At 34.8% G+C, this 13880-nt stretch overlaps 1 protein-coding gene across 8 annotated transcripts in view; it reads left to right on the top strand.

Annotated features, from left to right (window-relative positions):
* The window catches only part of LOC136170448 (platelet glycoprotein 4), a 208676-nt gene that overhangs the window by 180723 nt on the left and 14073 nt on the right, over positions 1–13880 (top strand). For all 8 annotated transcript variants that reach the window (XM_065938627.1, XM_065938624.1, XM_065938623.1 and 5 more), the window contains 6 exons: positions 4275–4422; positions 5239–5418; positions 6684–6775; positions 8792–8838; positions 12057–12126; positions 13164–13351. In XM_065938627.1, coding sequence (XP_065794699.1) covers positions 4275–4422; positions 5239–5418; positions 6684–6775; positions 8792–8838; positions 12057–12126; positions 13164–13351 — 725 coding nt within the window. The remainder of the gene's footprint in view (positions 1–4274; positions 4423–5238; positions 5419–6683; positions 6776–8791; positions 8839–12056; positions 12127–13163; positions 13352–13880) is intronic.

The raw sequence follows: 13880 nt of genomic DNA, 5'->3' as shown, positions 1-13880 counted from the left end.
AAATTTTTAAAATGAGTATTTTAAAATCTTAAAATTGAAAAGTATAGGTATATGAGTAGTTCTCAAAGTATGGCTCCTGGACCAGCAACATCAGTATCACCTCGGAACTAGGCAGAAATGCAAATTCTCAGGCCCCACCTTAGACCCAGCGAATCAGAGACCCTTGGTTTGAGCCTGGCAAAGAGTTCTACAAATATTCTGGGTGATTGCAGTACATAGTCAGTTTTGCTAACCACAGCATTAAACTTCTATGTAAGTAAAATACCTGCTTAGGATTTCTATTCAAACGTTTTCCAGGTCTTAAGAGTGTATTTATGCAGTAGTTTCATTCTTATATTTTCTCCAGTACTAAGACTGAATAAAAAATACCTTTATCTACATGCCTTAACAGTTTAACACATTTTGAATAGAATCTAAGATCCATCAGATGTAGGGGGAAATAATTAGCCAGAACTTTTCATTTTGTAAATTTAAAAATCAAACTGACACCAGGCAAGTGAAATGGTTTGTCCATGATGACAAAATCCTGGAAACTAGGTAACTCCTAGATATTTGTGTACATTTTCCCTCTATCAAAATTATAGATTGAAGAGCTAAAAACACTAACCTTAGCCAAGTATTAGGACATTTATAGAGCCCATATGGGAACAGAATTAAGTCCTGTTGTATCACTTATTATATAAATGTTTATTTTTCAAGGATAATTACAACTAGTTATAGACAATAATCAAGTATTATCACAAAACTTCATATTTGTAAAGATTTCTAATTCATAGTTTTACGTAGTCTGTAACTATGTAATTTCTTTCCTCTCCATGCATTAATTTATTTCTATATCAGCAATTCATGCTCAAATATAATGAAGTAACAGTAGTTGGGGGGGGTGATGCCTGCTGCTGTAACATAATATATAAGCTGTAGAGCGCCATGGTACTATTCCATCCTAGTAAATATCCCCATCTCCTGTCTTCAGACATATGTCTATGACTATCCACAACTTGGTCAAAGAAATCTTGGTTTTCATTGTTACAGAAAAAAATCTTACTTTCAGAAATATTAAAAAAAATTTTTTCCAGAGTCTTATACTTCTTATATCACTATCAAAAGCCTGATATAAGATATCTGAATATCTTATTCCAAAAAATGTGTACTCTGAAAATCTAGAACTCACGTATGACCTAATATAATCTAAGTATAACTGATTAATCTTCTGTCATAGCTCAGTTGTTAAAGAATGACAACTGCAGTGCCAGAGTCCGCCTGCAGTGCAGGAGACCTGGGTTCAATTCCTGAGTTGGGAAGATCCCCTGGAAAAGGAAATGGCAACTCACTCTAGTATTCTTGCCTGGGAAATCCCATGGACAGAGGAGCCTGGCGGGCTACAGTCCATGAGGCCTCAAGAGCCCGACATGACTTAGCAACTAAACCACCAAACCATAACTGATTAAAAATCATACCCTGAGAGAACTGAATACATGTATTAAGAGAAAATAGGTGGTATTTGAGATCTATCTCATCATAGGTTTTGCTTAATTTTTTTGCTTGTTTGGCAGGGTGGTGGTGGTGGGGGGGGTATGTTTTTACTTTTAAGGGTGAGTGAAGTCGCTCAGTCATGTCCGACTCTTTGCGACTCCGTGGATTGTAGCCTACCAGGCTCCTCCATCCATGGGATTTTCCAGGCAAGAATACTGGAGTGGGTTGCCATTTCCTTCTCCAGGGGATCTTCCCAACCCAGGACTGAACCCTGGTCTCCCGCAATGCAGGCAGACGTTGTACCCTCTGAGCCATCAGGGAGATCCCTCTTTTAAGGGTATTCATTGTGGAATGTAAAAAACAAACATAATATAGAATCCTGTCCCAGTCCTGCTCTGATAGGTGATAAGATAGTATCTTATTCTTGAAGGCTAAAACCTTCATTCTCTAAAGGATAAAAATGGAGTGGATTAGATATAATTCATTTACTTGGAGAAGCAATGAGGTGGGGGTTGGAGAAGTTGGATTTTCAGCTAAAGTATGTAAACAAACTCAAATTTATATAACAATTCTAAAGGAATCTCATGATGTCTTATGATGTTGACAAAGGAATCCTTACTGTCTACCTAGATGCCTTAAATAATGGGAAAACAATGGTTACCTTTCAGAAAAAGTAAACAGTTTGAGTCTTCCATGTGTTGAGGTGAATTTACTTCCTATCAATTACACCCTGAATTCAGTTGAAATTGGAAGTGGAAGAGGATGTCCCTCCTCAACAGAACCACACGGGTTTATCTGCCTTTTAGCTGCTGAAGTGAGCTTCATGAAACTTTGACAGGATGTGATATGGGTCAGAGCATGAAACTTCCTGGATTGAGATGTTAATTATGTATACCACCTCTATGAAGACCTGGTAACTCCTTCAAAATATTCTCAGATCAAACATAAATGTTTTAATTACTTTGCTTTGGTAGAAGTACATGGAAAACAATATGAAGCAATTTCCTCCCTTTGACCTTATTAATCAACACTCTGTAAAACCTGTATACATTCTAATTTTTAAACAAAAACTTGAGTACTTATAATCTCTTTTTAAAAGTACATTCTAAACACAGACCTCAGTTTGAAGGATTTTTTTCCTGTTAGTTAGTGCCATCTGCTGGTATAATGTAAGTACAATTAAGTGAACTACAATTTGGGTCACAATTATGGCTCAGCTGGTAAAGAATGCGCCTGCAATGTGGGAGACCTGGGTTCGATCGGTGGGTTGGGAAGAGCCCCTGGAGAAGGGAAAGGCTACCCACTCCAGTATTCTGGCCTGGAGAATTCCATGGACAGTATAATCGCAAAGAGTCAGACATAACTGAGTGACTTTCAGTTACTTACACTTACTTATATTGATATTATTTCAAACATATAAATGTTCCTGAAAATTATGTTAATTTTAAATATGAATATGTAATATAATTTTAACATGTAATATCTAATATAAAAGAGTGACTGACTAGTAATAGATTCTCCAGGATGATGTCTCAGATATTCATATTCTTTGTACGTCCACAGTACTCCAAGGAGAATAAACAATAAAAAGCTTGATGAAATTATATTAGAAATAAGATGTATTTCCATATTTTTGTGAATTCTCTTTTTAAAGAGTGTAAAAAATAATTTCTTCATTCAAAAACATTTACCAAGAACTTACCCATGTACCAGACACTGCTTGGGGATACAAAATACTCATAATACCTATGGCAAAGGAATCTACATTTTTATTATACTTGATTGAAATCAGGTCAGGTTTTTCTGGTTGGTTTTGTTTTTTCCATTTCAGTCCCATGGTTTTTCAGTCTTTATCTTAGATAACAACAGATAACATTTAGAAGCTCACATGATAGAGACATTCGGATATATGATAGAGCAGTGAATAATGTACACCTTATTCCATCTCAGTAAATATCTTGTATGTACAGAAGATTTTTTTCCCATGATATTACTCTTCACCACATTCCTAAAAAGTAGTTGGTACTCTGCCTAGAGATTATTAGAGCCAGGCACTTAGAACTAGTAACTATTTCATACATGGGGTAGGGTTGGAGAGGAATTGATCTGTGATGGTGAAATACATTGTTAGTTATCTTTAACTCTCATTAAAATAATGAAAATTGTAATCAAGCCAATGATGGAAAGGCTATCTACTTTGAACAGTCCTTCTAATATAAGAAAAGAGGCTCATAATATTCCCCTGCTTCAACTTCTGTGTTTCCCCCTCACCCTCAAGATAAAAGGTGAACATCTAAATGTAGAATGCAACCCTTTAGTCCTTGAGATATTGCTCATTTCAGTGGCTTTGTTTTCTACCACTCCCCTTATTCAGACACTGTAAACCAACCATATTGAAACGTGTTATTTCTAAAAGTACACCATGTTCTTACTTATCCTACATGTTCTACCATATTTTACCAAAGTAAAGTTCTATCTGTCACTCAAACCACTTATATGGAATTGTATCCTGTCCATTATCCCCACCATATTCCAAGCCTGGGTTTTTACCTCTTCTATCTTCTCACAGAATCTGTGTAGCCTCCTATAATAATATGTATTCCTTCTCCCCTGGTATGTTCATCTAAGACCTTCCTTCTCTAATTTGCTAGAGACTCAGTATCAGCTTGCTTATCCTTTTGGTCTACTTGTTTATAGCATAATTTCTGACACAGTCCATGTACTTAAAATTAGTTGCTGCATGAAAGAATGACATTCATTTGAAACAACTGTATTGAGTTTTAGTTACTCTTGTGTTTCAGAGTTCGTTATCTAGCCAAGGAAAATATAACTCAGGACTCTGAGAACCACACGGTCTCTTTCCTACAGCCCAACGGTGCCATCTTCGAACCCTCGCTATCAGTTGGAACTGAGGATGACATGTTCACCATTCTCAACCTGGCTGTAGCCGTGAGTAGACAAACAGCACAATTACTCTAGAATAAAACTGTAAATAATCTCATGATTAAAGCTACCATTAGATATCTTTTTTTTTCACCTTTATAAAAATGCTTTCTTATGCTATTATTTTTAATTATGATCATTTGGAAAGATGACAAGATCATAGAATAATCAACTGAAGACTGATTAGAAGACCACTTAGAGTGTATTATTTTAAAAAGTAGGATTTATGGGGCTTCCCTGGTGGCTCAGTGATAAAGAATCTGCCTGATAATGCAGGAGACATGAGTTCAATCCCTGGTCCAGGAAGATCCCACATGCCTCAGAGCAGCTAAGCCTGTGCTGTTGAGCATGTGTCCTAGAGCCAAGGAGCCGCAACCACTGAGCCCACACGCCCCAACTTCTGAAGTCCGCACACCCTAGAGCCCATGCTCTGCATCAGGAGAAGCCAGCACAGTGAGAAGCCCGCGCACCACAGTAGAGACTGGCCCTGCTCAAGGCAGCCAGAGAGAAGCCTGCACAGCAGTGAAGACTCAGCACAGCCAAAATCAATAACCAATGAGAGAAGCAAATAAAATGTGTCCAAAAGTAGGACTTAACTTGCAACTCTTCTTCGTGTGGCCCACACAACCACAGAGAAATGTGATCAGGAAGAGACGAAGAAATAATATACTTTTAGCCCTGGCTAGATTTGGCAGTCATTTTAAAGATAGCTGGAACTTGTTTTATTCAGTTTAATTCTTACATTGATATTTATTTGTTAAGAAAGTGATACTGCAGTCGGTGTCTTAAACCCTGATTTTTCTTTTTTTTTTTTTTTTGCAGGCTGCACCACATCTCTATCCAAATACATTTATTCAAGGAATACTCAACTCACTTATCAAAAAGTCAAAATCTTCTATGTTTCAAAACAGAACTTTGAAAGAACTATTGTGGGGCTATACAGATCCATTCTTGAATTTGGTTCCATATCCTGTTGCTACTACAGTTGGTGTGTTTTATCCTGTGAGTAACAATTATAAATGTTGATACTGTTAGACTTTAACTGGATAAATATAATCACATTGGCAATTCATAAGTTTATCATTCAGTGTGTTTACCCTATTTCTGATCTTGGAATACATACTCTAAGTTTTTAAAATTCTGTACCTCACATGGATTCAGCTTTCCTAGTTGGGAAAATTTAACTTATTTCAATTTAACAATTAAGTTTTAAGATTAAGAAGTGGCCATTTAATTAAGTTTCCACTTCTAGGTAAATATGCAATTGTCTAAAATTAGGTTATAAGGTGTTAAGAGTTTGAACACTGTTTTTGGTTTTGGTTTCCTGTCTAAAAAAGCAAGTTTAAGCTGTGTTTTATTTTTGTTAATTGTATTCATCATATCATTCTTAAATATTTGTTTCAACATAAATTTAAAAGTCACCTTAAATTGTACACAAGATTGATACATCAGCATGTTTCATTCTCTCAGATTTAGTTGGTAAGAACATCTGTGAGTGAGTGCCGTGCTCAGAGCTGATAAGAACTTCTAGCAATCTACAAACTCAAGAAATGGCAGTTTAGAGATAAAAAGTGAATTTGGTGATGTACTTAGTTATAGCGGAATGTTCCAAATTACAAATAGGACAAGGTGACTATTGCATTGAAAATTTTACTGTGATTCCATTTGGCACTATATGAGATATTAATTACATTTTGCAGTTCATTGTTGTTATTTTACTTTAGATGGTTTTTAGGGTTGCAAGTTCATATATCAATCAAATATGAATACAGAAAGCCTTAAGGGAGATAAATTCAGTTACTACTATTTCATTCACATATTTTTATTTTTTTCCTTGGCTAATTCTGTTTTTAATTTTGTGCACCTCATCTTAGTAACTACTTATTAGAGATCATAACATCAAGACAATGTCTAGAAATCGGTCATTTTTCTCAAAGGTTTTGTTCACTCTCCCCTCACCACAATATATTAGGAGTAGTGATCAAAATGGCCTTTCTGGATTAAATAAAACAAAGAGTGCTAGAATTGGATCATGTCAGCTTTGGCACTTGTTACATTACTTTGTCTCGGCATCTAGCATTTATTTTTAGTCACCTTTTGTATTCTGTGTTTTTAAAATATTAAAGACCAATAATTTTGAAACTATTGCATCTATATTTAAAGTCATATAAAAATAATTATGAACAACTACTGAGAGTTAATTACAAATTTAATAACTTGGAAAGTATGGTTTGTTGTAGAAATAATTTTTTCTTGTATCTCTTCAGTACAATAATACTGCAGATGGAGTTTACAAAGTTTTCAATGGAAAGGACGACATAAGCAAAGTTGCCATAATTGACACATACAAAGGCAAAAAGTAAGTATCCAGGCAAAGTGTGTGTCACTAGGATACTCTAAGGCAGGCAAGGAACTTATTTACCAGCTGGTAAGGCACAGGGACAACGTGTGGAACAGCCCTAGAAGCTCCCTAGGTCTACCAGGCATTAATCCTTTAGTAGTGATGACTGGTCACACTAGTGTATTTTTGCTGAGTTTCAGCCCCACTGGAGGGTTCACCTTTATGAACAAGTTCTCTTACATAAAGAAATCTAAAGGGACTACACTTCCATCTCTGCTGCATAACCAGTATTATCATACATGCAACAATGACATAAATGCAAATGAAAATAATCAATATATCAACTCATCATCTAGCATGTAGGAATATAGACATGTTACTGTTTCTTTTTTAACTGAGCATGTCAAAAAACATCATTCATTCCAGGGAGATGAAATGTACCAATAAAGATGAAAGTTTAATGAATCCATGCAAACATTTTCATGACTTGCCCCATCAAAATTTTCCTGAAATAATTTTCTATATTGATAATTCAGCTTTTAAACCATTATCAATCCAAAAAATGGAATTATTACTTCCTGTTCCAAAACTGACATATTAAACCTGAAATGAGATATTTTCACATAGCCATGATTTCCTACTTCTTCCAAGTTCCTGCCTGTTTATGTGGAGTACACCTAATCTGTCATATGTCTAAAATACAAAGAAGCCCAATAAATAACAGGGGGAAAAAACTTTTCAAAGTTGAAATTAGAGTTTTAAGATCAGTAATTTCTGACAAAGAGTAAAGTGATCAAAATCAAGAGAGATGGAATATTTTTATGATTAACCATTACTTCACATTGAGTTTGTACCTAAAAATCGCCTAAAACCGTTAAATACTCACTCACATAGACTTTTCATCTACAGAGTTCATAGTCATGTATCATTTTGAAAATTCTAATGGAGGAAAACAAACACTTCTAAATGCTCATTTTAGGGAAATCACATCTCTGTATATTGAAGAAAGTGAGAATTTATTCCATTTCAATATTACCAGAGTTTTTGAGGAGAGTTACAAAATACTCCAAATTGGAGTAAGACTTTCATTTAAGATTATGACAAGGCTAACTTAACTGACTGAGCATGACTGACAGCTTATTCTGTTTAAAAAAGAAGCAATAGCTTGCCTTGACATCTTACTGGATGGTATGTTAGAGTGAAAAAACCATTTTTCCATCACCAAAAAGTGGTTGAATATGCAGAGAAACTATCACTACTGCTGTTTTCATTATTTCCATATATAAATATACACACATATATGTTTTATGTAGATACCAGAATATAAATTAATAAACTTCATCCTACTTTAATATCAGCTCATCGGGATGGGGAATACATGTGACTCCATGGCTGATTCATATCAATGTATGACAAAACCCACCGAAATGTTGTGAAGTAATTAGCCTCCAACTAATAAAAAAATTTAAAAAATTAAAAAAAGAGTTGAGAGAAAAATATAAATTGATTTTCTACATGTTTCTAAATCTCTATTAATCAAACATCTTCTTTCCTCCTCCACATTCTACTCTTTTCTCTCATAATGAGTTACATCAGTTAATCATTTAGTATCTTCCTCCTACTCAGCTGGACACGTCAACATAATATGAAATAATCCACTTCTCCCATTGGAACAACAAAAGAAAAAACTTTCTTGAAGTAGAAATCTAAATGTCTGATATGTGTTTTTCAATTTTCTTTTTACAGAACTTAATCTTTTCCAAGTTGTTCCTAACTACCAAATTATGGCAGCTTTTCTCTTATAATCTAACTCCTTAGTGGTATCAGGCACTTCCTTTATCTCAGCAAGATGCCGGCTTCAAGCAATACATAGACCAAATGACTTAGAACATTTCTTAAACTTAGCACCTGTCACAACTAGTCTAATCAACTGTTATTATTTTTGAAGAAATACTGACTCATAATAGACAATGTAATGTGAGAAGGTGCTTCTGAAATGAGACTGATCATTTTTTTCTTTTTTTAACTCCTAAGGAATCTCCTCTATTGGTCAAGTTATTGTGACATGATTAATGGTACAGGTAAGTGTACCAAGTGATGGGTGAAGAATCCCTTTGTGGTAATATCACAATGAAACCACCCTCTTTCTCCCACAAATCCTCCATCATATCTACAATGTTCTGGGGGTTGAGGATATCCATTTACTTATCTTGTATCCCACAACATAATTCAGAGTCTCTATACTTATATATAGGCTTATTAAATGTATGCCTAATGTGATGGGATTTCTGAAGATTAACCATTGAAGATGAGCCTTTACTGCCTTCCTTGGGAAATGTTTACTTCGTAAAAGCTTTACTTAAGTGAACTTCCTTCCTGGCCACAGAAGTAAGGGGGTAGAAAATTTTAGAGTAGCAGTTACTGTTTGCACATTTTGGAAATACTACATAAGCTATGACCAACCTAGACAGCATATTAAAAAGCAGAGACATTACTTTGCTGACAAAGGTCCGTCTAGCCAAAGCTATGGTTTTTCCATTAGTCATGTATGGATGTGACAGTTGGACCATAAAGAAAGTTGAGTGCCAACCAATTGATACTTTTGAACTGTGGTGTCAGAGTAGACTCTTTTTGAGAGTCCCATGGATTGCAAGGAGATCAAACCAGTTTATCCTACAGGAAATCAGCCCTGAATATTCATTGGAAGGACTGGTGAATATGAAACTCCAATACTTTGACCACGTAATGCAAAGAACTGACTCCTTAGAAAAGATCCTGATGCTGGGAAAGTTTGAAGGCAGGAGGAGAAGTGGGCAGCCGAGGACGAGATGGTTGGATGGCATCACCAACTTGACGGACACAAGTTTGAGCAAGCTCTGGGAGTTGGTGATGCAGGAGTTCCCTGCACAGGGAAGTCTGGCATGCTGCAGGCCATGGGGTCACAAAGAGCTGGACAAAACTGAACTGAATGGTTTAAAACTTAGAGAATTAAAAAATCTAGATAAATACAAAAATAAAACATGTGTCCAAGTGGAGGTTTCAATAATGAGGCAGAATCAGAGAAGTTCAAGGCTAAATATAGATTTTGAATGAGATGATCAAAACGAAAAAGAAAACAACAACAATAAAACACAGCTGCAGCTGTACTAACCATGAAAAATGTATGCAAAAATAACACTGTGAAATAGAACTGGGAAGAAAGAAGGTACTAGGACTTTAGATTCAGAGTGTGATAGATCCAGTTTATTATTCTCCTTAAAGAAAAGCAAAGTACACATATGCCTATTAGTTTAAGTGTTAAAATTTTTAAAAGTAATGGGAATAAAATACCATTAGGTATTTAAAATCAAAGATGAGTTTTCAGCTACTAAGAAGCAGAAGCAGAATACTGGGTGTGTAAAGTTGGTAAGGCAATACTTTAGAAGAATGAAATACAATGAAGAAAAAAATGTTAAGGTACATAAAAAGATAGAAAATAAGAAGGAAGCATAGACAACGTTCATTTTCACAAAGGTATTGCTGAGTTTCACAGGTTATTTAATTTTGTTTACACTCTGCTAAAAAAAGAAAAAAAAAAAAAACACCAGTAAAACCACTGCTGAATTTGCTTTACAGCACTTTGAGTCATGGTGATGGGTGAAGAAATCCCTTCCAAGTAGTTCATTTCTGCAAATAGTCAACTGTCCCAATACCACTAACTTTAATTTCATAAGCATACACTTTAGTCCTTAAGAAAGAAATATACTGCGCTTCTCCTAAATAGTAACCTATTGTTTATGGGCTTAAAATATATTTAAATCTTAGTCTAAAACAAAAAAAAGACCAGTTTTAAAATGGTAATAAGAGGATTCATTAATGATTGTAACATATACATAGCATCAGGCATGAAATTAAAAGTATCTAAGACGAAAATAATAGTAAAACAAACTAGGAGCAAAGGTTGGTTGGACAGATCAGGGACTCGGATGAAAGCCCTGTGAAAGGGACTCTTGGTCACAGTTCTAGAAAAAGAGACTAATGAAAGGTAAATGGATCCAAGGTGATTTTTAAATCATGATTTAGAAGTACTTCCTCTACCTTCTTCACTAAGTTTAAAGACATAAAATGAAAGTATTTATTAATATTTGAATGTATTTAAAAAAAAAAAGAGCCCTGCTAGTAATAGCTATGTTATGGTCAAGGCCCTTGGTAGTTGTTACTGGTGTCATTATAACATAATCTTTGATGATATTTCAGATGATTTTTAAATATTTTCAATGTACTTTTCCCCTTTAATGGCTAAGGTGTTGGGACAGCAGTTGCAGGCAAGACCCATTCAGGGAACTACTTGAGGAATTTAATCTTCAGTATCCCATTCTTTCAATGTCTCTTATCAGGTTCACTGAGATGCTCTGTTATATTTCACCTATCATAAGAACATAAGTGAAATGTAATAAAATCACAAGGTCAGTGAAGTTACCAGAGAAATAGTGTGGTAGTCATAACTGAAGGATAGGTTGAACAAATACATTCAGTGGTGGCTCATGTTTGGTGATATTCATTTGTGGAGCAAATGGAGGAATTGTCTAGCTATTTCTTCTTATATCCAGTGTGTACTATGGAGCACAACTGTAGTAAAGATTTACTATGCTCAAAAGATGCTCTTTTTAGTTTGATGTGTACATTTTCCAACCATTTGTGTGAAATTGTTTAGTTATTTAAAAAATACTGATCAGCCATAAGGGTAGGTGAATGGATCACTATTAAAAGTATGGACACTTACAAAAATGAGTTTTAAAGGAATCTCAAGATTAAAAAATTGCTACTCTACTGATAGATGGAAGATTTAAAAACATAAAATCACAGTTTTAACAATGTGATTTTGCCATTTTAAAAAACTTTCATCTATTTTTAAAGAATGGGAAAATTTAAGATGAGACAGAATACCAATGACTATGTATAGTATACAGTCTTATTGAATACGGTAGCTGCTAGCCACATGTCACAATTCAGCAGCACTTGAAATGCAGGCTAGTACAAACTGAAATACTGTAAGTATAAAGTAAACACTGGATTTTCAGATTTTTGTTAATTTTTATATTATATGTTAAAATGATGGTATTTTTGATATATGGGGTTAAACAACACATACTTGATACATGGTTTCTCATCTTTAAAATGTAGTTACTGGAGAATTTTAATTTTATATATACAGTTTGCATTACATTTCTCTTAACCGTGCAGGAATCAAGATTTCTAGATTTGTTTAAGTCGCACTGTTTCCATCTAATCTCTTGCCTCTGGTTTGGTTTTTAAACAGATGCAGCCTCATTTCCACCTTTTGTTGAGAAGACAAGGATATTGCGATTTTTCTCCTCTGATATTTGCAGGTACGAGAAAGACAATGATGTATCTCTCCAAGTCACGATTCTTTCTCTAAGTGATAAAACACAGACCAAGAAGCTTATGCTTAATAATCATGTTATTTGAGAAAAATAAAATACCTTTAGGGAAGTATTTCCTGATCTATTAAGAATAAATACAATGTGAAATTCATGATTTATGCCCTGAAGAATGTAATGGCAAACCACTCCAGTATTCTTGCCTAGAGAATCCCATGGACAGAGAGGACCCTGGTGGGCTACAGTCCATGGGGTTGCAAAGAGTTGGACACAACTGAGTGTCCAACACACACACACACACAAAATGTATTTGTGAGTCTTTAAAATTTGATGTAGAAGGATGTTGTGTACAATGCAAATCAGTTTCTTTTTTGTTATTTTTAAGTAAGAACTACTTTTTTCATTCTTTTACTAAATTAGCAGTAAGAGTGATAAAGTCAAGTCTAGAAAGGCATGCCCAGTCTTTGAAAAGAAGAGGATACCACAATCACAAAACTATCTTCATATGCACCACTTACAATACAGCATCTTTTCAAATTGATGGGGGCCCAGTAGCTATCACACAAACATTAGCGCCTACACCTGTATCCTTGAATGCTCACCTGGTTTCTTACACTGTTTGGTAGAGTAAGCATAATATCTCTGAATCTTTTTCCTTATCTGTAAAATTGAAGTGAACAGCATTTCTTCAAATAGTCATCTGGGGATTAGAAAATATTTAATCTATAAAAGAAACAAACTGTGAGGAATGCCTTAACTGTAAATACTCCTCCATGGTAATTCACAAGCAAAAATTATTCTCAGAAGTGTTTGAAAACAAATAGCTCATACTCAAGTATTAAGTTCTAGTGTGTCTTAAAATTTTGCAAGCTTTTTTTCCCCCTAAAAATTAGGGATTATAATAAGATTATATCTAATTTTTCTAATTTAAGGCAGCAATAATATAAATTTAAATATAAGAAACAATGAATCTCCACAATGAAGTTCAGGGTCCCAGAATGAAGCTCTTTCTTATCTGTATTCAGGTCTGTCTATGCTGAGTTTGCAACTGAAATGAATCTGAAAGGAATCCCTGTGTATAGATTTACTCTTCCATCCTTGGCTTTTGCATCTCCACGTGAAAATCCAGACAACCACTGTTTCTGCACAGAACAAGTTATCTCAAAAAATTGTACCTTATATGGTGTGCTAGACATTAGCAAATGCAAAGAAGGTGAGTACAAGTTCTTCATGTCACAATCCCTGGCATAATCTGTGTTATTCTTTAAAATGTAAATTTCACCCAGGATTCCTTTCCAACAGAAATATACAGTGAGAAAGCAGTAAGGGCAGAAAGTAAGAGTGATGGTGGATATTTTTGTTTTGATGTTTGTCTTGCTTTCAGGGTTGCAGTTGTTTTGTATTGCAGAACTTAGTTTTTATTAGGTATAATCATGCTTATTGATACTTCCCGTGCTACTTGGAAAATGTTTCTTTAGGTCTTTTGCTCATTTTTAAATTGGTTTATTTATTTTTTTGAGTTGCGTGAATTCTTGTATATTTTGGATGTTAATCACATGGGATACGTGTTTTGGAAGTATTTGCTCCTACCTACAGCTAACCTTTTCATTTCTGATTGTTTCTTTTGCTGTGCAGAATGGCTGTGCTCCTTTTAGATTTAGGATAAAATGAAAATAGTTTGCAGAATACTTTGAGCATCCCAACTTGTCCATCTGACATTTTTCTTCTTCTACCCTAGAATC

This window comes from Muntiacus reevesi, chromosome 6 (genome assembly GCF_963930625.1).
Source record: "Muntiacus reevesi chromosome 6, mMunRee1.1, whole genome shotgun sequence".
Taxonomy (NCBI): domain Eukaryota; kingdom Metazoa; phylum Chordata; class Mammalia; order Artiodactyla; family Cervidae; genus Muntiacus; species Muntiacus reevesi.
The sequence above is the reverse complement of the archived record's forward strand: the minus strand, read 5'-3'. Positions and strand labels throughout refer to the sequence as shown.